This window comes from Rhinatrema bivittatum, chromosome 3, assembly GCF_901001135.1.
Source record: "Rhinatrema bivittatum chromosome 3, aRhiBiv1.1, whole genome shotgun sequence".
Lineage (NCBI taxonomy): Eukaryota > Metazoa > Chordata > Amphibia > Gymnophiona > Rhinatrematidae > Rhinatrema > Rhinatrema bivittatum.
In genome coordinates this window covers 112,013,451-112,039,843 of record NC_042617.1, presented here as the reverse complement: position 1 = coordinate 112,039,843, position 26,393 = coordinate 112,013,451, and the positions used below count along the sequence as shown (strand labels likewise).

The 26,393-nt window shown below is 44.3% G+C and overlaps 1 protein-coding gene across 5 annotated transcripts in view; it reads left to right on the top strand.

Annotated features, from left to right (window-relative positions):
* LOC115087006 overlaps positions 1 to 26,393 on the top strand; it is a 326,242-nt gene that overhangs the window by 230,791 nt on the left and 69,058 nt on the right. For all 5 annotated transcript variants that reach the window (XM_029593593.1, XM_029593595.1, XM_029593598.1 and 2 more), the window contains 3 exons: positions 4,673 to 4,901; positions 21,605 to 21,806; positions 22,500 to 22,734. In XM_029593593.1, coding sequence (XP_029449453.1) covers positions 4,673 to 4,901; positions 21,605 to 21,806; positions 22,500 to 22,734 — 666 coding nt within the window. The remainder of the gene's footprint in view (positions 1 to 4,672; positions 4,902 to 21,604; positions 21,807 to 22,499; positions 22,735 to 26,393) is intronic.

Here is a 26,393-nt window from a genome sequence, read left to right as displayed (position 1 = left end):
TGGGAGAACTCCGCCCAAGGAAGAAGCTCCAACCAATTGTCCTGATGATCGTTTATATATGCGTGGAGGAAGGACTTCAAGGAGCGGTTTGTACGCTCGGCTTGACCATTGGCTTGAGGATGGTATGCTGTTGTTAAACAGATGTTAATGCCAAACTTTTTACAAAGGGCGCACCAATATCTGGCAATGAATTGTGGGCCTCTGTCAGAAACAATGTCCTTGGGTAAGCCGTGTAGTCGGAAGATGTGTCAAAAGAACAAGCTTGCCAATTCAGGTGCAGATGGTAGGCTCGGCAGTGGAACAAAATGGGCCATTTTGGAGAATCTGCCAATTGTAACCCATATGACTATGTGGCCTTTAGATGGTGGTAAGTCCACAATGAAATCCGTGGAAAGATGTGTCCACAGTTCTTCGGGATCTGGGAGTGGCTGGAGTAAACCCCAAGGTCACCCAACCGGGGGTTTCTGTTGAACGCAGGTGCTGCAAGAATCGACGTACACTTTAGCATCAGAGGCCATAGTGGGCCACCAGAAGAACTGCTGAAGCAGTGCTAAGGTTCGCGCTCATCTTGGGTGGCTGGGAAACTTAGAGTCATGTGCCCACCGGAGGACTCTTTCATGGAGTCAATAGGGCACCACCGTTTTTCCCTTAGGAACAGGATGAGTAGCCAAAAGACAAATGCAGGCTGGGTCAATAATATGACCGGGTTCATCGGGTTTGTTTTCAGGTTCAAACGAGTGAGACAGGGCATCTGCCAGGATATTTTTCTCTGCCGGGCGGTAGCAAAGCCCGAAGTTAAATCTGGAAAAGAACAGAGCCCATCGGGCTTGACGGGTGTTGAGACGTTGGGCTTGGCTCAAGTGTTCCAGGTTTTTATGATCTGTGAACACTGTAAATTTATGTTGGGCGCCCTGTAGTCAAGGGTGCTATTCCTCCAAAGCCAGCTTGATGGCGAGTAACTCGTGGTCTCCAATGCTGTAATTTTGTTCTGCAGCATAGAATTTGTGTGAGTAGAAGGAATCCGGAAGCAGAGATTTGGCTCAGGACCACCCCTGCTCCATTCGCAGAGGCATCTACCTCAACCAGGAAAGGACGATTTGGGTGCAGATGATGGAGACAGGATCCAGTTAGGAAAGCTTCTTTGAGGCAATAAAAGGTGGAAATAGCCTCCGGGGTCCAGTTTCAGGTGTCCTGACCCTTAAGGGTTAGAGCTGTAAGAGGAGCCGCCAACGTAGAGTAGTGCGGTATAAAGTGGCGGTATTAATTCGTGAACCTAGAAAACGTTGAAGTGCCTTCAGGACCACGGGTTGTGGCCAGTCTTGGATTCCCCTTAGTTTCACAAGATCCATCGAGAATACTTATTGGGAGATTATGTACACTAGGAAGGGCAAGCTGGATTTTTCAAACAGGCACTTGTCCAATTTTGCGAACAGATGGTTCTCCCAAAGACGTTTAAGTACAGTATGAACTTCGGTACAGTGCATGGCCAGGTCCTTGGAGAAGATAAGAATGTCATCAAGGTATGCCACAACTTTGATGTACAAGAGATCCCTGAAGATTTCATTAATCATTCGCTGGAAAACTGCAGGTGCATTACAAAGGCCAAAGGGCATCACTAAATATTCGTAATGTCCATCTCTGGTGTTGAAAGCCATCTTCCAGATGTCATCAGGGCAGATATGCACCAAGTTATAGGCTCCACGTAAGTCTAACTTCGTGAAGATAGAGGCTCAGTGTAGCCGATCAAATAATTCAGATATCAAGGGCAGAGGGTACTTATCCTTGAGAGTGATCACATTCAGACCACAGTAGCCGATACATGGTCTTAAAGATCCGTCCTTCTTCATAATGAAAAAGAACCCTGCGCCAGTGAGGGGGCCGAGCCACAGGTCTGCCAAGGCTGGCGTGCGTAACAGAGAGAACTACTTTTGTGTAGCATTTTTTTGTTTACTACTTATCTACACTGTGAAAAGAAGGAATTTTATCTTTAAAGGGCTGTTCTAAATAAATAAGTAATACCTGCAATGCTGTTTCCTCCATGCTTATTTTCATCCAGGCCAACTGGTATGCTAGTCTACTATAGCACTCTTACAAAGACTTCAATCAACATTTTGACATTGTATACTATGGAGTTAGGAAATGCAGAATTCAAGTCTGTTGGCTAGGAGTTTCCAATAGATCCTGGAGAAAACTGGAATCTTAGAAGATTGTCTTACTTTTATTTCTTACTTTATAAGAAAAAGTAAAAATATATGAGCTTCATTTATTTATTTAAATATTTATTATATACTTACTTTTTTACAAATTTAAAGTGAGTTTCAAAAACAATAAAAAAAGAGACCCCACCCAACCTCAAAGCTCCCACTATCACAAAATAAATCAATATCCATTAAAATAAATAAAATAAAAATAAAATAACTAAAATCATAAAACAATAAAATACCTATAAAACATAATATAGAAAATAAAATAATTCAACCAAGCCCATTTCCAATTCCACTTACCCAAAAAATCATGAATCAAAACACCAATAAAATAATGACATCTCAAATAAAATAAATAAAAAATAAAAAAAAAACCAGAGGAACTATAAAACAATCAGAATGCCTGTATGAAAAGCCAAAATTTTAAATGCTTGAAAAAATAAGCAGATCTTGTAATAAAAGTATTACATTAGGTAACTGATTCCAAATACAGGGTGTTATAACTGAGAATGCTCTTTGATGTGTAATCACCAGCTGAGTTCCTTCAAGGAAGAAAACAAGAAAAAACCTTCATCACGTTAAAAAATTAATCAATTGAGAATATACAAAGAGTCAAAAGTTGAGAGTTTATCTTAAAGCTCAATCCCCCATAAAGTTTTAAAAACTAAACAGAATACCTTAAACTTGGCTCACTAGCTCACCAGTAATCAATGCAAATCTTTCAGCATGGGGAAACATGTTCCTGAATGCCAATCCCAGAGAGAAGGCAAGCTTTAGTATTCTGGACTAATTGTAAAAAATATAAAGAATTTAAAGACTTTTAGGGGAGACCAAAACACAGAGCAGATGGTAGGTCTAGTTGCGAACCTACCAAGACCTGAATCACTACCCTCAAAGCTGATAGCTCAAACCACACTTTAAGCTTTCTTATGTTACACAACTGAAAAAAGTCAGCTTTAGAAATTTTTGCAATCTATAAATCCAAAATCAATCCCTACCCCAAATTTCAAACTTATTTTTAAATTGCAGCGTTGTAACTCACAAACCTAAACTGCATAATGTCCAGTAGCTTGCTGTTCCAACCAATTAGCATGGCTTCTAATTTTGCTGGATTCAAGCACATTTTATTTTGCTGGGAACATTTCCCAACAGCCTCCAAGCACTTGAGCCATAGATTGAGCCATATTAGGTCCTAATGGAGCATATCGTTGTATATCATCAGCACAGATATGAAAAGCCATGTTAAATTGTCAGAAAATTGCTGTAAAAAAATATTAAAGTGGATGAAAGGAGTGAGCCCTGAGGAACTCCACAAATCAAGGTAAATTTTGGATGATCAATATTTCCCTAATGCCACTTGTTGACAATAGTCAGATAAATAAGAGGTAAACCAGGAGAGAACCGTCCCAGAAATTCCCATCTTCACAAATCTCTGATGAAGTATTTAATGATCTACCAAATTGAAAGTGGCAGAGTAGACTTAAAGTAACTAAAACTGCTGGAACCTTGGAATCTCTGACTTTTAGTAAAACAAGCGACCTGTGTTATCTTGAAGCCCATGTATTACATATTTCTATTTTGGTAAAATAAAAAGTAAAACAACTTAATAAGAATATAGTTAGAAAACAGTGTAAATTGTTACGAGATTGCTATACATAATGCATAAAATTCACATAACAAGATATTTTTTACATCGGGTTCATGATGTCAGACTCCATCCCTCCCCTCAACAGAGAGCTTCACATTTCCTTCCCTTCCTGTCACTTCCACATCTACTTAACATAAAGAGAAATAAATTATTGGGGCTGATACTACGGCTGGTATGCACTCTCAGGCCTCACCTCCCTATCACCATGGGTTTCCATCTCCTAAGAATGGCAGCAGCAAGGAGGGAGCTGCAGCTCTGCTCTTCCTTCTAGGTTACTGTCCTGCTACAGCGCACCATAGTATAAATCGTCCAGACATATTTTCTTACCAATACATGTCTTTTGTTTTTGTATAATTTAGGGTTCTAAAGGAAACTGCAACCTGTGCTCCCTGCCATGGAATGTTTTTGTAATAACCGAGTTACAAAGAGAGGAGGGTTGGAGTATAATTGAGGAGAAACCCTGGTGACCACTAGTGAAAACCTATAATGCTTCAGCATCTGATACCCTCTCTTCCCTCATCATAAATTAGAATTAGGAAGTTGGGATAGGTTGGGCTGAAAGCTCACAAGAGGAAGAAAGTGAACAAGACCAAAAACTAAAGATCCACCAGACTAATTTGAAACTGATATTAGTAATATGCTATTGAGAAAGAAAGAATAAAAGTGTGCAGACCTCCTAACACAAACAATGGTACTTTTGAAATTTATAGACTTGTGTTAGCACTTTGAATGTATTAGAGATTAGAGTATGTTATACCAATAGGAAATGCTGTAGCACTTAATAGGTTTGAGACTGATCCTAACAAGAAAACCTTGATAGTGTTACAGACTGGGCTGCCAAGGCTCTGTGCCAGTGTCTTCAAAAAGGAGCTGTATCTCGGCAAGTCGAGTGGGTTCTTCTGGAGGCATCTTTTCATCTGCTTGAAATGCTTGTTCAGGAGGCCAGTGGCAGAGAGGACTGGATTAGTAGGAGATGCCAGGCCTTATCTGCACTCATTCGGCTTACTTCAATCCCAGCCTGCCAGGAACTTATAAATATGCAAGAAAAGGTATGTAGAAAACCTAAATAAATTGAATTCTTCTGTAATTTTTTTAATTGTTACTTACCATCCCTGAGAACTTTTGGTTTTTGCTCACCCTGAGATTAGCAAGTAAGTAGGGGGAAGTCCCTCTCACTCTCTCCTGCTCTAGTCTTCTACCCTGCCAAAGTCTTCTATTTCATGAGCACTGCTTCAGCAAACATTCCTCTCAGTGCAAGCACTGGCTGTGTGTGTGAAAGAGCTACATCTCATGATGCATATAAAAGCACCATTAGGACAAGAGCTGGTACTGGGAGATTCCACTACTGGGTGATTCCAGATCAAAGTCTGTAAATTCCCAGGTATACCCCTCATTCACTGTCCCTTCCTGGTGCTCCTCACTCACTGCTTCTGTGCCTCCCCCCCCCCCCCCCTCCCCATCTTGGGGTACCACTTATTCAAGCCTTCTTACCCTGTGCCCTTTACTCATTTCCCCCTCCCTGTACCTCTCTGCACATTCCTTTCATTCCATCCCTTAGTCACTCTCTCCTCCCATTCTGATGTCTTACCAAATTCAGGATCTTTCCTCTTTGTGCCTCATCCTCCTCCAAAAATATAGCAAGCATCATAGCCCTGAGAGCATCTCAGTCTGCAGCAAGCTTGTAGAAGAGGACCGGAAGGCTTATCTGCATACTGCTCCCAACATCCCCCAGGAGAGGACTCCAGAAGTCACAGCAAGTGATCCAAGGATTGAACTCCACAGCCCCAGCTTCCAGAGGCCCCGCACCCTTTGCGGTGGAAGAGGACCGGAAGGCTCATCTGCATACTGCTCCCAGCATCCCCCGGGAGAGGAATCCAGAGGTCACAGCAAGTGATCCAGGGATTGAACTCCACAGTCCCAGCTTCCAGAGACCCTGCACCATTTACAGTAGAAGAGGACCGAAAGGCTCATCTGCATACTGCTCCCAGCATCCTCTGGGAGAGGACTCCAGAGGTCACAGCAAGCGATCCAGGGATTGAACTCAACAGCTCCAGCTTCCAGAGGCCCCACACCTTTTGCAGTAGAAGAGGACCGGAAGGTTCATCTGCATACTGCTCCCAGCATCCCCCGGGAGAGGATTCCAGAGGTCATAGCAAGCGATCGGGATTGAACTCCACAGCCCCAGCTTCCAGAGGCCCCGCACCTTTCAATTCTTTGAGTGAAGAGCAATTTATTGGTGGTTAAAAAGGATTGGCAAGTATAGCTTGGGGAAACATCAAACATAGCTTCTAAACATCAAAATCACAGAACATATAGAAAGACATGGATTAATGGAACAAAGTCAGCATGGCTTTACCCAAGGCAAGTCTTGCCTCACAAATCTGCTTCACTTTTTTGAAGGAGTTAATAAACATGTGGATAAAGGTGAACCGGTAGATCTAGTGTTCTTGGATTTTCAGAAGGCATTTGACAAAGTTCCTCATGAGAGGCTTCTAGGAAAAGTAAAAAGCCATGGGATAGGTGGCGATGTCCTTTCATGGATTACAAACTGGCTAAAAGACAGGAAACAGAGAGTAGGATTAAATGGACAATTTTCTCAGTGGAAGGGAGTGGGCAGTGGAGTGCCTCAGGGATCTGTACTGGGACCCTTACTTTTCAATATATTTATAAATGATCTGGAAAGAAATACGACGAGTGAGGTAATCAAATTTGCAGATGATACAAAATTGTTCAGAGTAGTTAAATCACAAGCAGATTGGGATAACTTGCAGGAAGACCTTGTGAGGCTGGAAAATTGGGCATCTAAATGGCAGATGAAATTTAATGTGGATAAGTGCAAGGTGATGCATAAAGGGAAAAATAACCCATGCTATAGTTACACAAAGTTAGGTTCCATATTAGGTGCTACTACCCAAGAAAGAGAACTAGGCGTCATAGTGGATAACACATTGAAATCATTGGTTCAGTGTGCTGCGGCAGTCAAAAAAGCAAACAGAATGTTGGGAATTATTAGAAAGGGAATGGTGAATAAAACGGAAAATGTCATAATGCCTCTGTATCGTTCCATGGTGAGACCGCACCTTGAATATTGTGTACAATTCTGGTCGCCGCATCTCAAAAAAGATATAATTGCGATGGAGAAGGTACAGAGAAGGGCTACCAAAATGATAAAGGGAATAGAACAGCTCCCCTATAAGGAAAGACTAAAGAGGTTAGGACTTTTCAGCTTGGAGAAAAGACAGCTGAGGGGAGATATGATAGAGGTGTTTAAAATCATGAAAGGTCTAGAATGGGTAGATGTGAATCGTTTTTTTACTCTTTCAGATAATAGAAAGACTAGGGGGCATTCCATGAAGTTAGCATGTGTCACATTTAAAAACTAATCAGAGAAAGTTCTTTTTCACTCAACGCACAATTAAACTCTGTAATTTGTTGCCAGAGGATGTGGTTAGTGCAGTTAGTATAGCTGTGTTTAAAAAAGGATTGGATAAGTTCTTGGACGAGAAGTCCATTACCTGCTATTAATTAAGTTGACTTTGATAATAACCACCGCTATTACTAGCAACGGTAACATGGAATAGACTTAGTTTTTGGGTACTCGCCAGGTTCTTATGGCCTGGATTAGCCACTATTGGAAACAGGATGCTGGGCTTGATGGACCCTTGGTCTGACCCAGTATGGCATGTTCTTATGTTCTTAAATAGTAGGGTATATTCTTTAGAGTTTGTGTGTGTCTGAGATAATAAGCAAATGAGAAGTAGTTAATTCTACTGTCTGTCTTTCAAAACCCCTCAGCCCTTAATTTTTAGAAAGGAAACATTTTCTCATTAAAATCAATCAGGCTCCTTTCTAAATCATACTATTGCCCCAGCCCTTTTTGCAAGGCCCAGGACATATGCGCGTCCCGGGGCTTGCGCATGCCACCGAGCCTATGCAAGATAGGCTCGGCGCGCGCAGGGGGAGGTAGGGGTAGGTTTTCGGGGGTTGCGCGCTTATCTTACGCACGCAACCCTTTGAAAATCTACCCCATAGTATACTTGGCTTCATAAAGAGAGGTATCACTGTTTCACATAAGAGTGGTGAGATCCTCCTTTGTTTACTATGCTCCTTTTTGGAAATCACATCTATAAAGGGCATTGATAAGGTGAAGGTATTTCAAAGGAGGTCCACCAAAATTGTTGCATGCCCTGCACTTTAAGCTATAAATAGACTGAAGGAACTAAAGAAAAGAAGAGAAGGGGACTATGTAATACAAACATAGAAGGCTTCAATGAAGTACCAAAAAGTAGCATTTCCTATAGAATAAAAAATTCAAGGATAAGAGGGGTCATCATATGCTAAAGGGAGGGAAGCTCAAAGTGAATGTGAGAAATCACATTTTTACTGAAAGGGGGAAGGACACCTGGAACAGACTTTCATGGGAGGTTATAGGAACCAGAATAGTGGCAGAATTCAAGAATATAAGGGAATATTTATTTGCAGGAAGAGTGGAGGATGCATGAGACAGCCTCTCAGTGAGGCGCTATAGAGAAAGGGTCAATATCTGAATTTAAGAAATCATAGGACAAGAACAGGGGATTTCTGAGGTAATAGTAGGTATTGTAGAGCTGAGCAGTTGGTGTCGATGAACAGACTAGATAGGCCCATCATGTCTATGTTTCTATGCATGGGATAAAACAAAGGAAGAATACCACAGCCCAAATAAGATTTGTGACAGCACAATAGACAGACACTAATGGGCAGACTGGATAGACCAATTGGTCCTTATCTGTTGACATCTGTGTTTCTATGTTCCATCTCAATAACAAAGAAGCTGGGAAATAATATTTTGTTTTGTGGAAGATAATATTTGCATATCAACCTAGTCAGGACTAGTGCATACAATTTTACTAACACCAACTAAAAAGTAAAACAAGGTTAAACTTGATCTGAAAGCTCATTGAAACATTATAGGGGAGCACAGCCAGGTTCCTCCGCATAGGTAGTATACTCAGCTGCAGAATCTTCCTCTGCCTCATGGTTTTGTAGCCATCACACAATGATCATAGATATACCTGCCTTGGTATTTTACCCATTCAGATCTAAACCTGTGGATTACCCTTCCAAATTCCCACCATCAAATTCTTCTTTGGGCTTAGGAACTCACATGCAAGGACTTCTTTCCCAAGACCCCTGGTTTGTTTAGAAAGGATGCTACCATATCAATTTTCTGGAACTTTGGGCAGTTCTGAATGCTCTAAAAACCTTAAATGATCAGGTATTCAACAAAAATTTCTTAGTCCAGACAGACAACCAGGTACTATTGCTCTACCTGAACAAGCAAGAATACGTGTCAGGAAGCTGACAAAGTGTAAAGCTGGGCCATCTCTTAAGGATGACCCTCAAATCTACATATCTGTTAGGGAAAGAAAATGTCCTGGCACACAAGCTCAGCTAAATCTTAGACTCCCATAAGTGCTTCCTGGACCAGATGATGGCAAATAAGATCTTTCTCGAGTGGGGATCACCTGATATGAATCTCCATACCTTCAAAACAGGAAGGTTCTCAGCTTCTGTACCAGAGAGGATTCAAAGGCAGGTTAGCATCATACAGCTTCTCCTTCATTCGGTAACAGGTCTTCTGTATGCTTATCTTCCAATATCTCTGATTGAGAAATCTTAGTAAAACTCAGAACAGACCAAAAAACTATGATCATCATAGGTTCATTTTGGCCAAGACAAATTTGCTTTCTCCTCCTTCAGCAGATTTTCATCAGGAGGCCAATTCAGTTAGGGAAGTCCCAACCCTGATCATGCAAAACCAAAGAAGACTACTTCACTTTAACATCCCGTCCCTGGTTCTCATGGCATTGGCTTCTATATTGGATTCAAAATAATGTGTTCCCTTGGTTTCTCTGATGAAATGTTTCAGTTCCTTCTGACTTCTAGGAAGCAATCCACCAAAAAATCTTAAGTGGAAGAGATGCTGGCTGGACTGGTGGCTCAATGTCATGTGTTGCACATTGCTATGTGGAAGGTCCCTGGTTTGATCCCTAAGTTGGGTGTTCTGTCCCCTGGATCAGCTGGGGTAGGGGATGTTGCAGAGGCAGTATTCATAGGCCCCAGGGAAAGGGAGTCATGGTCAAGGGTAAGACCTAGTGGCTGTATTCAAGAGCCATGATTGCAGGATTCCAGAAGGAGATTGTTATGGTTTGTGGGTATGTGGGCCCTTGGCCCAAGATGCGAGTTGCTACCACCTGTGGGGAGGGGCCCCACAGGTCTGCACCATCGGGAGGTGAGGTCAGACACAGGGGGGAGCTCTGGGTGAAGCTATGGAGAGGTCTCGAGGAGCCAGGAGAATACCCCAGTAGAGAGGCAGGCTAGAGGCAGTACCTGGGCAGGAACCCCAAAGGGAAAGGCACCAGACAGACCGCAGAGCAGGAGGCGCAAGACTAGCTGTACAGGAGGTACTCTGGAGGGACAACCCCGAGGGAAGAAGCTGCGCAGCATGGAGGATGATGATGTAATGCCGTAGGCCAACTCCCAGGACATGGAAGCCCGAGCCAAGCCTCTACTGGTGACGTATGCACAGCCCCAAAGGGCACAGGCGTGTTGCCAGTCTCAATATAGTAAGTAGATGTGATCCCAAGAAGCAGGGAAGCTCTGGCAGTCACTTGAGTAATACATAGGCCCAGCCCCAAGGAGCAGGGAAGCCAGACAGTCTTGTACAGGACGCAGGCACAACCCCAAGGAGCGGGGAAGCCCTGTAGTAGAGCTCACGGATAGCAGAGGTGTTCCAGAGATAGTTCAGAGGAGCAGGAGGCCTTGCAGGGTAGGACCCAGGAGGCATGGAGCAAGCCCGAGGAGCGGGGTAGGCTAGGAGAGCAAGTCCCTGATGCGCACACTGGCCCCCGAGGAGCGGGTACCAGACAGGGTCCAAGTCCACAAGCCTGATAGCGTAGTCACAAGAACACAATGGCAGTAGTCGAAGACATACGGAATTTGTTGCCAAGTCGGCTAGCTGAGGGCGATGGTAGAGCTTAAATACACAGGTCCGATGACATCATCAAACAGGGACGCCCCCGAAGTTCCTGCCAAAGAGGCTTCAAAGGAAGGCCCGGTAGCGCATGCACACGCGCGCGCCTAGGAAGGCCCAAAGTCGACGTGGGTGGCAGCGTCCAGGCCGCCAAGAGGAGTCCCGAGGAATGCGGTGTTGGAGGTTGGCCTGAGCTGCGAGCAGACCCGAGGAGGGCAGGAGAGCAGTACAGGAAGTAAGTACGCACGGTTGCAGCCGTCTACGACTGACGGGCATAACAGTATCCCCCCTCTTAAGGCCCCTCCCCGGGGGTTTGGGTTTGTGAGGATGCTTGGCATGGAACTGTTGAATGAGATCCTTGTCCAGGATATTGGCCATGGGTTCCCAGCTGTTTTCTTCAGGCCCAAAGCCTTCCCACGACAGGAGGTATTCCCATCTCCTACCGTGTTTCCTGATGTCCAGGACATCTTGGACTTGATAGGTGACATCAGCCTCGGAGGATAACGGTACGAGATCTGGCGGTTTCTTCGAAAATCCAGAGAGAATCAGAGGCTTTAGCAGGGAAACGTGAAAGGCATTGTGAATTTTGAGTGAGGAAGGCAATTGAAGTCGATATGGGTCCAGGGTTCGCTTGGAATGGGAAGTGGCTGCAAGAGTCCCCAGGGCTTTCCTGCTGGAGGCTTAAGATGGGCGCATGTAGGACAGGATTTGACGTATGCTTGAGTGTCCTTTCGAATCGTAGGCCACCAATAGTATTGTTGAAGGGTGGAAAAAGTCCTGGACTGGCCCGGGTGTCTGGAGGTCAGAGAGTCGTGTGCCCATTGCAAAACCTTCTGTCATAGCAGGTGAGGGACCACAGTCTTCCCTGGTGGCACTGGAAAGGTGGCTGACAGAATTACCTTAGCAGGGTCTATGATATGCCACGGTGTGTTGGGTACATCCTCAGCGATGAATGACCGGGAGAGGGCGTCAGCACAACCATTCTTATTGGCTGGGCGGTAATGCAGTATGAAATTGAATCACGTAAAGAAGAGGGACCAGCGGGCCTGGCGGTGGTTCAGACGCTGGGAATGATGTAGATACTCAAGATTTTTATGATCCATATATACGGTAATCTGGTGTTGTGCCCCTTCAAGCCAGGGTCGCCATTCCTCAAAGGCCAACTTGATGGCCAGCAGTTCTTTAACCCCAATGGCATAATTGCGTTCCGCTGGCGAGAAGCGTTGAGAAAAAAAAGAACAGGGGTGAAGCATATGAGTAGTGGAGTATTGACTCAATACGGCTCCTACACTGACGTCAGAGGCATCAACCTCAACCACAAACGGGCGCGTAGGGTCCGGATGGCAGAGACAGGGTTCCTTAAGAAAGGCGGCCTTGAAATCCTGAAATGCCGTCATAGCTTCGGGCCATTGAGAGGGACTGGCCCCCTTGCAAGTCATGGCTGTGAGTGGTGCGGTCAGAGTGGAATAATGGTGAATGAAAGAGCAATAATAATTGGCGAAGCCAAGGAATCTCTGGAGGGCCTTGAGGCCTGTAGGTTGAGGCCAATCACGGATGCTCTTCAGTTTCTGAGAGTCCATTCTAAACCCCTGGCTAGATACCACATAGCCCAGGAAAGGGACAGTCTCCTGTTCGAAAAAACACTTCTCAAGCTTGGCGAATAGTTGATTCTCTCACCGCCACTGAAGAACTCGAGAGACTTCCTGGCGATGACTTTGAAAGTCTTGAGAGAAGACCAGAATATCATCAAGATATATGACTATGCACTCGTTCACTCGTTCATCAAGTTTTGAAATACCACGGGTGCGTTGCACAACCCAAACGGCATCACAAGGTATTCAAAGTGACCGTCACCTGTGTTAAAGGTGGTCTTCCACTCATCGCCCTCGCGGATCCGGACCAGATTATAGGCCCCGCGGAGGTCTAATTTTGAAAATATCTTTGCTCCTTGAAGCCTGTCGAAGAGCTCAGAGATGAGAGGCAGTAGGTAGCGATCCTTGAGGGTAATTTTGTTTAGGCCACAGTAGTCGATGCAGGGACGCAGGGAGCCATCTTTTTTTCCTACGAAGAAAAACCCTGCTCCTACAGGGGACTTGGAGGGCCGGATGAACCCCTTGGCCAGGTTTTCACGAATGTATTCCGACATGGCTTGGGTCTCCATCTGCGAGAGAGGGTAAATTCTGCCCCCTGGGGGCTCCGTATTAGGTAGTAAGTTTATTGTGCAGTCGTATGAGCGAGGAGGAGGTAAGGTATCCGAGGCCTTCTTAGAGAACACATCGGAGAAGGATGCATATTGCAGCAGAAGGCTGGGAAGAGAGGGTGCGGTTGCCATACAAGGCAATGGTGAGATGGGTTCCAGGCAGTTCTTGTAACAAGCAGGGCCCCAATGAGAGAGCTGTAAGGAGGCCCATTCGAACTGTGGAGTGTGCTGCTGAAGCCAGGGTAGCCCCAATACTACAGGATGGATGGCCTTGTCTAAGATATGGATCAAGATGGTCTCCATATGCAGGGTTCCGGTGTGTAGCTGGATGGGAGCTGTGGTGTGGGTAACCTCACCAGGAAGAGGTTCCCTATGGATCGAGGAAAGTAGTAGGGATACTGAAGAATGGATAGTAGGAATCCGCAGATGTTCTGTGAGCTGCTTCAGAATGATGTTCTCACTGGCCCCGGAGTCCACCAATGCCAAGGTGTGGAATTCCTGATTGTCCATCTTTATGGATACGGGAATGGTCAGTGGAGGAGACGGTGAAGTTAGGCCTAGGAGAAGTCCTCCATCAGATCCGAGGCCCAGAAGTTTCCCAGACAGACTGGACATAAAGCAATGGTATGACTGGACTGGCCACAATACAGGCAGAGGCCAGACTGCTGTCGGCAACGACGTTCCTTTGGAGAAAGTCTACTCTTACTCATCTGCACGGGTCCTCCTCTGCTGTATTCTGCGGTGGATTAGGTCTAGGAGAGGACGAACGTCGAGCTCGGGATGGTCCTGGTGCAACCTTCCGGGATGCTCTGGACTCCAGAGAGCGTTCTTTTAATCAACGGTCAATACGCCCAGTAAGGTCAATCAGAGAGTCCAAGGAGGAGGACAATTCACAGGCCGCCAGCTCATCCTTAATCCGAGGACTCAGCCCTTCGAGAAATATGAAACGTAAGCAGTCGGAGTCCCAATGTAATTCCGAAGCAAGAGTTCAGAATTCAATGATGTAGTCCGTTAAAGGGCGAGAGCCTTGCTGAAGATACAGAAGGGATGATCCGGACACAGCTCGTCGACTAGGGTCTTCAAAGACAGACCAAAACAGGGCCAGGAACCCTGGAAGGTCCCGAAGGGCTGGATCTGCTCGCTCCCAGAAAGGTGACACCCAGGCCAAGGCCTTTCCATCCAGAAGGGCCAGGATGTATGTGGTCTTGGTGATTACATCTGGGAAGTAGGCAGGTTGTAGGCAGAAGTGCATATTGCATTGATTCAGGAACCCCCCCAGCACAATAGAGGGCTCCCTGAAAAGCGTGGAGGTGCAGGCAAGGGCACAGTCGGCATAGAGGTAGAGGTATTGAGCTTGATAGATGTGGTAGTGACAGTCACAGTAGCATCTAGATGAGAGCTCAGGTTGTCTATGGCAGTGGCCAGAGACTCCAAGAATTTTTGCTGTTCGCTGATCCTTTGTGCCAGGCCAGGAATGGCCTGGAGGACTGAGACCTCTGCCGGGTCCATGGACTTGGCAGGCAATCTGATATGGTTTGTGGGCATGTGGGCCCTTGGCCCAAGATGCGAGTTGTTACCACCTGTGGGGAGGGGCCCCACAGGTCCGCACCATCAGAAGGCGAGGTCAGACACAGCAGGGAGCTCTGGGTGAAGCTATTGAGAGGTCCCGAGGAGCCAGGAGAATACCCCAGTAGAGAGGCAGGCTAGAGGCAGTACCTGGGCAGGGACCCCGAAGGGAAAGGTGCCAGACAGACCACAGAGAGGGAGGTGCGAGACTGGCCGTACAGGAGGTACTCCGGAGGGGCAACCCCGAGGGGAGGAACCACGCAGCGTAGAGGATGATGAGGTAATGCTGTCTGCCAACCCCCAGGACAGGGAAGCCCGAGCCAAGCCTCTACTGGTGATGTATGCACAGCCCCGAAGGGCGCAGGAGTGCTGGCAGTCTCGATATAGTACATAGACGCGATCCCGAGGAACGGGGAGGATTAGACAGTCACAGAGAAGCAGGATAATGCTACCCCGAGGAGTGGGGAAACTCTGACAGTCACTTGAGTAATACGTAGGCGCAGCCCCGAGGAGCGGGGAAGCGCAGACAGTCTTGTCAGGATGCAGACACAACCCCGTGGAGCGGGGAAGCCCTGAGGTAGAACTCATGGATAGCAGAGGTGTTCCAGAGATAGTCCCAAGGTGCAGGAGGCCTTGCAGGGTAGGATCCAAGAGGCATGGAGCCAGCCTGAGGCGTGGGGTAGGCTAGGAGAGCAAGTCCCCGATGCGCACACTGGCCCCTGAGAGCAGATACTAGACAGAGTCTAAGTCCACAAGCCCGATAGCATAGTCACAGGAACACAAAGGCAGTAGTCAAAGACGTACGGAACTTGTTGCCAAGTCGGCTAGCTGAGGGCAAAGGTGGAACTTAAATACACAGGTCCGATGTCATTATCAAACAGGGATGCCCCCGAGGTTCCCGCCGAAGAGGCTTCAAAGGAGGGCCCAGTGGCGCATGCACATGACCCTAGAAAGGCCCAAAGTGAATGTCGGTGGCAGCGGCATCCAGGTCGCCACGAGGAGTCATAGAAATGACATAGAAACATAGAAATGACGGCAGAAGAAGACCAAATGGCCCATCCAGTCTGCCCAGCAAGCTTCACTCATTTTTTCTCTCATACTTATCTGTTTCTCTTAGCTCTTGGTTCTATTTCCCTTCCACCCCCACCATTAATGTAGAGAGCGGTGATGGAGCTGCATCCAAGTGAAATATCTAGCTTGATTAGTTAGAGGTAGTAGGGGTAGTAACCGCCGCAATAAGCAAGCTACACCCATGCTTATTTGTTTTTACCCAGATTATGTTATACAGCCCTTATTGGTTGTTTATCTTCTCCCCTGCCGTTGAAGCAGGGAGCTATGCTGAATATGCGTGAAGTATCAGTTTTTTTCTTCTCCCCTGCCGTTGAAGCAGAGAGCTATGCTGGATATGCATCGAAAGTGAAGTATCAGGCACATTTGGTTTGGGGTAGTAACCGCCGTAACAAGCCAGCTACTCCCCGCTTTGTGAGTGTGAATCCTTTTTTTTCTTCTCCCCTGCTGTTGAAGTTATGCTGGATATGCGTGAAGTATCAGTTTTTTCTTTTCCCCTGCCGTTGAAGCAGAGAGCTATGCTGGAAATTTGTGATGTATCAGTCTTTCTCCCGAGGAACGCGGCAGTGGAGGTTGGCCTGAGCCGCGAGCAGACCCGGGGAGGGCAGGAGAGCGGTGCAGGAAGTAAGTACATGCGGCCGACAGGCATTACAGAGATGTCGTACATGGACCTTGGCCAGGGACTTTCACTGCAATAACTAGACTAGGTATGTGAGGCTATATAAAATAGTGGAAAAATCTCTGGATAGTGGTTGATATAATAATTCAGAACTTTGGCTCAGAACTTTGGCTCATTTAGCCAGTCCCAGAATCCTCAGCTGGCTGATTCACACTGACACTGCTGAAATATTGTGAACTTCTGACCACCTCAGACTCAAGAATGTGGAAGATCTGGGAAACTTGTAGGCTCTGCAAAGCCTGTAATTAAAGGCCAGGTGGGCATCAATGGCAATATTTAAATCATAATACAAGGAAGCTTGGTTCTCACGAAACCAAAATACAAGCTTGTGTCTCACAGATGCCTATCTCTACTGACAGGAGCCAGGTGAACGAAGATTCCCTGAGGTTACAGCTTTAATTAAAGTTCTGGCACCAGCAACAGAATTCAGGCCTACTATCTATTCAGAACACAGACCTACTATCTGTTTACACAACACAGAAGATCAAAAGGAGATCAGAAGAAACAAAGTGCATCAAAGCCATGTTGATAAAGGAACTTTTATGGTGGGAGGAGATTGTTTTCAGGATAGACAAGTATAGGTTAGGACTTTGACAAACTAGTGAATGATCCTGTTACAAGCATTTTCTATGTACAGTGGAAGGTATAAAATAACAGTGTGTACTAGATATTACAAGACACAGCGTTGCTATGCCCATCTTGAAGGATAGCTCCTGTTCTTCCAAAGATATGAAATAATAAATTTATACTTGTTCTAACTGAAATTCTGATTCATATCTTTGTTTGGAAACGTGCTGACAAGCACCTTCTTAAAGTACAGAATATTATGTACATGGTGAATATAAATAAAATAAATAAATGATGGCTCATAGAGCCAAATCTTGGCCCTAGTTCCAGTTGAACTGGAAGTACAAAGAAACAGGAGGAAGCTGCTGGGTGAAAAAAATGGAGGAGCTGTACCTTCTGGTTTAAAAGCAAAGCCCTAGATCCCTTCTCATGTCTCACACAGAAACTGCTTGAATAGCTTCCACATCTCTCAGTCTGGACAAATGCTATTGGCATTTATCACCAGCCTGTAGAACAGGGGTGGGCAATTCTGGTCCTCGAGGGCTGCAAACCAGTCGGGTTTTCAGGATATCCTTAATGAATATGCTTGAGAGAGACCTGCATACACACTGCCTCAGTTGTATGCAAATCTATTTCATGCATATTCATTAGGGGTATCCTGAAAACCCGACTGGTTTGCAGCCCTCGAGGACCGGACTTGCCCACCCCTGCTGTAGAAGGAAACCCCATTTCTTTATAGCCGCTACATGTCAGATGAATGAGCGGCTTGCTTTGTTTTAAGCTTGTGTCTTGGGACCACAGTGTAGCACTTACCCAACTGATAAAAGCCCCCTTGAGACTCTGAACGTTTGTAAGATCAGGTACCTGATCCGGAAGGTCATATTTTTGGGGGTAGGCACTTCATTGTCAGTGAACTAGAAGCCCTAGTGATATCCACCTTGCACTACATTTTTTGTAATAGAATGGTGCTATGTTTACATCCCAAATTGGGCTCGCTTGATAAGTCAGATGTTGTGGTGTCAGATATCCAGCAATAAGCAAATAATAATAATAGTCCAACCATCAAAGATGAATAACCAATAAAAAGAGGAAGGACATTAAATATTCTACAATGCCCATCAAGTTCCAAGAACTGTTTTTATTGTATTAAAGCAAGCAGAAAAGTTCAAATTGTCAGCATCAAGCCAATAGTTTACATCAATAGTCCCCCAACATGGGCAGTGTTTTGAAAAGACTGCATCGGGAGGGAGCCCATGAATTGTAAGAAACCCAGATCAAAATAAAGTTAGTAGTCAGAGAGAATTAAATCCCCAAAAGAGCCCAAAAGTGTCAAGATGATCAATAAATTTATAGAGAACTACTTGATTCAGAAATCTTTGTAAAGCAATTGCATAAAGGAGTTTACAGGTCAGGAATCAAAGGTTAAGTGAATGGGGAGACAATTTGCTTGCTTATCTACAATAAAAACCATTCTTGGAACTTTATAGACATTGTTAGAATATTTGATGTCCTTCCTCCTCTTATTGGTCAGATACCCTTTCTATAGCCGGGCCGAAACTTTGGAATACTCTTCCACTCGAGTTAAGGCTAGAGGATAATATCCAGCATTTCAAAAAGCAGATAAAAACATGTCTGTGTGAACCGGCTTTTAGCAATATAGTATGATTCTCTGACGGATTTTTGCACCATATACAATGTAGAGATTTATACCCTATTTTAGTTGATTTGATTGAATTTTATGTATTTTATTATTTTGTAAAATAATTAGGATATGGTTTTTCCATGTTTTTAGGCTTATTTATATTTTATTTTTATTATTTTAGGTTTTAATGGACGCAGTGTTATTTTTATTTTTTGAATGAATTTTATGGACATGTCGTTAAAGACTGCCTGGTAAAGTATGTAAACCGACTTGAGGTGTATACAATTTGTTCGGTATATAAAACGTCTTAAATAAATAAATCGATAAATAAATAAATATCCAGCTACATGTCAAGAATCATGGAATATGTTATTCCAAACTCCCCAAAGACCTTATTATTTGGACAATTTTCCCTGCTGTTTTTTAAGATGCGAGGAGATCAATTGTTTATACAGAAAACCTATGCTATTGGCAAGAAAACTATTCCTTTGAATTGGAGGAGTAAGGCTGTGCCTTCTTTTTGGCAGTGGTGAAATCTACTACGTGATATGATGCAAATGGAACTTATGGCTTCTAGGTATACCTTCAAATGCCGTATTTTATTTTTGGCAATTTGGGGAGCATATATTCAAACATTGGTCCCTTCAGCGGGAAGTTTAGTTCTTAATAGTGGAATATGAAACAGTTCTCTGCACAAGCACAATTGTCTACTTGAATGTACCTGTATGCTTATGCTTTGTTATTCTTTTCCAGTTTTCTTTATTTGGGGTGAAGTGGGAGGAAGTCAAATGGGAGGGAGTAAACACTGGTATGCAAGTTGTATTTGCCTTCAAAGTGCTTAAGAAACACAGTACCTGGATATGTTTGTAAATGTTCCTTATTTTCTGCATTGAATAAAAAAGCTGAAACTTTCCAGCGTTAAGAAAATGTTCTTTAAGATGTCTTCCCTTTAAAGCATCTTCCTGAATTGCTGAGAAATAGCTAATGCCTTTTTTTTGCATGCACACATGCTAATGTTAGTGTGGGTATGTACTCCTGTGTTACCACATATTTTTTAGGAGTTAAAACCCATGTTATATAACAGAGTTAACTTACTCCTGAAAAATGCACACTAAACAGAAGTAAAAACCTGCGCTAAAGCTAGTGCCCCTTATTACATCAGCCCTATAGTCATAGATTCAGGCACAGTCACACACTCTCTCTCTCATACATATTTATATTCATATGCAGCAGCTAGGTCACACACACAAAACAGTCTCTTTCACAGTCTGTCGTGCACATACAGAATTGTGTCTTTTCTCCTTCACATATTCCCATTTATATTTATACATTTAAAACTTGCTCCCTTATGTTGTCTGTCATTATCACATATTCCAACAATCACTTTCACTTTATGTCAGTTTCTCCATCCTGCCTTGCTGCAGATGTACTGTTTACCCTTTGACATCTATGAACTCTCCATTTTTGGGATACCAGGGCCCCTTGTAGCTAAATCACTGATATTCTCTTCCAGCCAGACACAGTTTCTGAGGAAAACTATTTGTCCATTAATGGTTTTCAAACTTACATTCAGTGCATTTTGGTACTTATAGTCCTGCTTTCTCCATTTGAGCAGGTGCCAAAATGCATTAAGAAAGGCTGTCAAAAACTAAGTCCTGAGCTATTTGGCAGCTTTACATATGCCAAACCTGCTTTCTTCTAGACAAGACCGAGATCTCAGAAGTAATTTTTATTTCTCAGAAGAACAGTAGATCAATAACCCCATGTGATCAGACCAGCTAAGGTTTACTCTACAGAACAGAAAAAGATGCCCTTCGCCTTCTTCTAGCAGTCAGGGCTTTAATCAGGAAGAACAGTTTCACTTTGGGGACAATAAAAGGAAAGCTCCCTTCTACTCATCACTGGCAAATAATTCAATTAACATTACCTGTTAACAAGATAAGGATGGACCTACCCCAATTTCCTTACCTAAGAAGAAGCACAAAAATAAATTATTTTCCCGTTCAGCACCAAGAGTATTAAGACAGGCTGATGCAATATTGTGCGCTGAGCCTAGCAAACAGGTTAACGAGTGCTTGGACGTACGTTTTGGACGCGCTAGGCTAACACGATGCAATAAGGGGATTAGCGCATCCAAAATGCGTGCTAATAGAGCTCATCACATGTAAATGCATGTAGATGAGGCTATTAGCTACTTCCCCCAATGCAAAAAATCACCGTGTGACAGATGCATACGTTTTAACACAGAAAACTTAACAGCAGCCCCAGGGTTCCAATGCTAAGTAGGAGGAACCAAGGGAAGCAGCATGAAAAAAAAAAATCATGCTGGCGGTCAGGTTAGGAAAATGGACGCCCATTAATTGAGCATCTGTTTTCGTAACACGTGGCCTGATGCCATGGACGTGCTAGGGATGCACAATTTAGCCCTAGTGTATCTTTTTTAGCATGGTGGCTCATTTGCCTATTGCATCGAGCGCCCTGGAGAGGTGATTGTGCGCGTGTTCAAATAGCATGCGTTCAGTTTGGACGTACGTTTTTACATGCACTTTATTGCATTAGCCTGAATGTTAGAGACTAGGTGCACTGCTGTGGGCTGCACCTCTAAGGTGACATTAGAGAGCGCCATTGAGATCTCTGCATAGTGCTTTTGCTGAAAGAAAGAACAATCATATGATTCTTTAATCATATGAAATCTTTAATCATATGAGAACTTAGGAACATCTTTTTTTTTTTTTTTTTTTACAACAGTTAACAACCCACATTTATTTTACACTACTCTGAAATATATATATATAACTTTGTTTCACACTCTTCATAAGTTCTACTAGACAAACTTCTTCAGGATTGGTAGCATTCATAAATTTTGCCGTCGTGGCTAATTTATTTATTTATTCAAACACATTTCTTTACTGTGTCCTCCATAGATCGCAGCAGTTTACTAAATATACATGCATAATAAAAAATTGTACAAATGTAAACAATAGTTATTAAAGATTCATCCTTTTTTTCCTTCAGGTTTGTCAGCTGGGAGTACTCGCTTCTCCTTGTAACAGTACTGCACTCTACCTCTTGGGGCTGGCCCAGCTTGCCCAGTATGACAATAACCCCCAGTCTGAAAATGCACTGTGTGCACTTCAGGATGCAAGAATTAGCTTCAATGCCAGTATTAGTCTGGAAAACATGCCCACCAAAGGACCAGTTAAACAGGAAATAACTAGTAAGTGAATATTTAAACCAAGCACCTAAGTCAAAGCCTATAACCTTTTGATGAATTCTTGAGGCATTGTTGTGCAAGCATTCTTGTTTGCTTCAGTATTATCTCAGCAGTGCCAGCACAAAAAGGGCAAACGTGGTATAAAGATGTGTGATGGAACAAATGCCACTGCTAGGGGTTTGCAGGAAAAGGTTGTCAAGCCAATACTTAGAAATCCTAAGATTATGGAATGTGACCCAGTGGAACCATTCAAATTCCACAGAAATATTGTCTCCTTGTTCTGACCCAGTGGCAGGTGCTCTGCACTGCCATGTAAATGATCCCCTGTTATGATCCTAGAGTCTGGTAGTCTACTGCTCAGGTCAGCTGGAGCTGGAGTTACAGTGGAGGCAGCATTCACAGCCCCGGGGAAGGAGTCATGAGCCTTATGAGACCTCAAACACAGGAACAACCACTGTAAACTTGCAGCAGTGCAGCTTTTTGCTGCTGTCATGCTGTGGCAACAACATTAGTATTTTATTCTTAAATCCATGTGTTGGTGGCATGACATGTTAGACAACACATACAACAGAACTGTATACCAAGGTTGGTGAATTTGAGGATCTTTGTCCCCCATCTGCTTTCTGTCGTTTGTTTTGTGAATCCATATTTGTAGTATAGTCTTTCAGTCTGATCACTAGCCTCTAATCAATTCAGATCAGAAGTGGTGGCAAGACTGGAAGGCAGCTGAAGAGGAGAAAGCTCAGAAAACATCCAAGGAACATGAAGCAGCAGCATCAAAAGCCCAAGGAACAGTAAGAGGGAAAGGACCAGCTCCTGCTAGAGGATCACCTACTGCAGTGACTCCAAAGCCCACAGTACCTCCCATGAGAGGAAGCAACATTACAAGAGCAAAGAATTCTGCTCGAGCAGTTTCAGCTGTTGCAGCCAGGTATGGGGTTGTACATATTCAAAGCACATTCAGCGTTCAATAGCCGGATAGGTACGACTTATCTGGCTATCTAGCCAGCTGCTAAATATCCAGGTATATTCAGTGGCCTGCTAGATAGCCAGATAAGTCATTTATCTGGCTATCTTATAGCCGCATAAAAAGTGGGCAAGCAATGGGTGGATCAACACGATGCTACTTATCCAGATAACTTAAGCCAATAAGTAGTGATATTCACTCTTATCCGATTAAGTTAATCGGATAGGTTAAACCAGCCATAGAGCTGGACTAACTTTCCAGCTAAATAGCATTTTGTGTGTGGATATTCAGTGGCATAGCCATGCCACTAATATCCCTTGTAACTTAGACAGATATGTTATATCTGTTTAAGTAACAAGATACTTAGCTGGATATAGCTGAATACTATATTAGAGAAGTTCAATGTGTCACTTTCCTCATCAGCATTATTGTTTATTTATGACATTCCTTTCCAGCCAGAGAGTTCAAAGTGTGTTACAGATAGAATTGTCAATATAGTGTAACATGCTCATTAAATATAGATAATTAGTTGGTTTAACAGAATACAGTAGTTAAATAACATTGCCCAAGTAAGGTACATCATACAAATAGTGTAATACTATCTAAGTATAAATAGTGCAATACAGTTTAAGGGGCTATATACAAAGTCATTAAGAGGATTTGTGTCATTGGTTCACACCAATTGCTGCTTTGAAGAGCCAAGATTTTACCAATTTTGCAAAGGTTAGAAGGTATGGGGTGAGTCTGATGTGGGGAAGTAGGGAGTTCCACTTAACTTGCAAAAGGTTTTGTTCCTGGTATTGATGAGGCTCATTGTTCTTGGGGATGGCACCATGAGACATGCAAATAGGTATATAGAGAGTGAGAGATATCCTGAGGAAAGTTGGGGCCAGGCCTTTGAGTGTTTTATAGGCTAGGATTAAGAGTTTGAATTTAATGAGTTATGTTAGGTGCCAATATAGGGGTTTTAGGACGGAGTTATGTGGTCAAATTTGTTTCCCTTCGTTATCATGCAAGCTACAGCATTTTGTATAAACTGCAGGCAGCGGCAGTTTAGGGAATTACATTAGTCCAAGCAGGAGATTACCGAAGCTTGGACAACAATTGCCAAGGTGTTGTCAGCCAGGAGGGGCAGATTTGGCAGAGATGGAAAAAAGCTGTTTTGGACACTGCTTGGATCTAGGGTTTGCTAGTAAGTTGAGAGTGCAGTAAAAAAGCCTTGACATAATTGGGAGCTGAAGGCTAGAGTGGCCGGGTTCTTTTTGACAATCCATAGCATTCTTCTCCTTTCAGAGTTTAGGCTGTCACTTTTCCAGTGTGTTTGACACAATTTAGTCATCATCTCTTTCATGTCACTGGGCTTTTGTGTTCTTTGTATTTAATAGCCATTGTTTCTCAAATCTCATTGTGAGAAGTAGATTCTAAGAAATATATTCTGCATGATGTTTTGGTTTTACAAAAACATAATGCTGACATTTTTGTACCAATATCATCACTGTGTTGCATTTAACAGTATGCCACCATATTGAACTGTATGATAGGGATGTGAATCGTGTCCTCGATCGTCTTAACGATCGATTTCGGCTGGGAGGGGGAGGGAATCGTATTGTTGCCGTTTGGGGGGGGTAAAATATCGTGAAAAATCGTTAAAAATCGTTAAAAATCGAAAAATCGAAAAATCGAAAAACCGGCACATTAAAACCCCCTAAAACCCACCCCCGACCCTTTAAATTAAATCCCCCACCCTCCCGAACCCCCCCCAAATAACTTAAATAACCTGCGGGTCCAGCAGCGGTCCGGAACGGCAGCGGTCCGGAACGGGCTCCTGCTCCTGAATCTTGTCGTCTTCAGCCGGCGCCATTTTCCAAAATGGCGCCGAAAAATGGCGGCGGCCATAGACGAAAAAGATTGGACGGCAGGAGGTCCTTCCGGACCCCCGCTGGACTTTTGGCAAGTCTCGTGGGGGTCAGGAGGCCCCCCACAAGCTGGCCAAAAGTTCCTGGAGGTCCAGCGGGGGTCAGGGAGCGATTTCCCGCCGCGAATCGTTTTCGTACGGAAAATGGCGCCGGCAGGAGATCGACTGCAGGAGGTCGTTCAGCGAGGCGCCGGAACCCTCGCTGAACGACCTCCTGCAGTCGATCTCCTGCCGGCGCCATTTTCCGTACGAAAACGATTCGCGGCGGGAAATCGCTCCCTGACCCCCGCTGGACCTCCAGGAACTTTTGGCCAGCTTGTGGGGGGCCTCCTGACCCCCACGAGACTTGCCAAAAGTCCAGCGGGGGTCCGGAAGGACCTCCTGCCGTCCAATCTTTTTCGTCTATGGCCGCCGCCATTTTTCGGCGCCATTTTGGAAAATGGCGCCGGCTGAAGACGACAAGATTCAGGAGCAGGAGCCCGTTCCGGACCGCTGCCGTTCCGGACCGCCGCTGGACCCGCAGGTTATTTAAGTTATTGGGGGGGGGGGGTTCGGGAGGGTGGGGGATTTAATTTAAAGGGTCGGGGGTGGGTTTTAGGGGGTTTTAGTGTGCCGGCTCACGATTCTAACGATTTATAACGATAAATCGTTAGAATCTGTATTGTATTGTGTTCCATAACGGTTTAAGACGATATTAAAATTATCGGACGATAATTTTAATCGTCCTAAAACGATTCACATCCCTACTGTATGATACAAAGAAAAATGTAGAACTTCTGGGCTATAAACAGGTACAGGGTTGGATATAATGAGATAGAGGTCACAGTGATTGTCTCCGAGCACAGGCCTGTGCCTGTGCTATCTGTACCAAGGGTGAGAAGAAGTTTAGAAGCGGAGGAAGAGAGATAGAAGAGGGATGGAGAAAGAGAGAAAAGGGGAAGGAAAGGAAAAGGGCAGGACAGGGAGAGAGGCACAGAGAAGAAGAAATGGGAGAAGGTGCCTTGATGAGGCAGTGCAGGTGAGATAAAGGGAAATATAGAAAAAGGAGAGATGGGGGCTAGGAAGGGACGTTAGGAATGAGACACAGAAGGAGATGATGTGGAAAATAGAAGATGGAAGATTAAGAGGCAGATTAAGGACACTGTGAAATGGAGAGCAGGGAAAGCAGGGTCAGCTTTAGGATAAATTGAGCCCTGGGTGAAAATTGTTGATGGTGCCCTCCTCCATACATTCTTCCTCCATCTGCCTCCAAACATTCTCTCCCTCCTCTCCCTTCCTCCAGGTACTGTTATCCCTTCTGCCACCTCCCCTCCCTCCAGGTATTGTCTCCCTCTTCTCCCCCTTCCCTTTAGGCATTCTCTCAATATATATGATATATAAATTCTGGCATCACCTCAATAAAAGCAACAAAAACTGTCCACTGCCAGACACTTTGGAAAAAAACAAAAAGCCTAATAAAATAAAACACAAATTTCAAACCTATGTTGCAAACTTGCCACACCAAAACAGCACTGACTCCTAGGACCTAAACAGCAAAAATCCTACCTATGAAAGGCAGCACTGGGTCCTTGAACACTAAAAGAATTTTAAAAGCCCAATGTGTGCCAAAATTAGGGGATGCACGAATATGTTGGAATGGCATGCAGCAAGCTGATTTTAAAAGCTGGCTGGATACACATGTACTTGCTGCTATCCGCACAAATGAAAA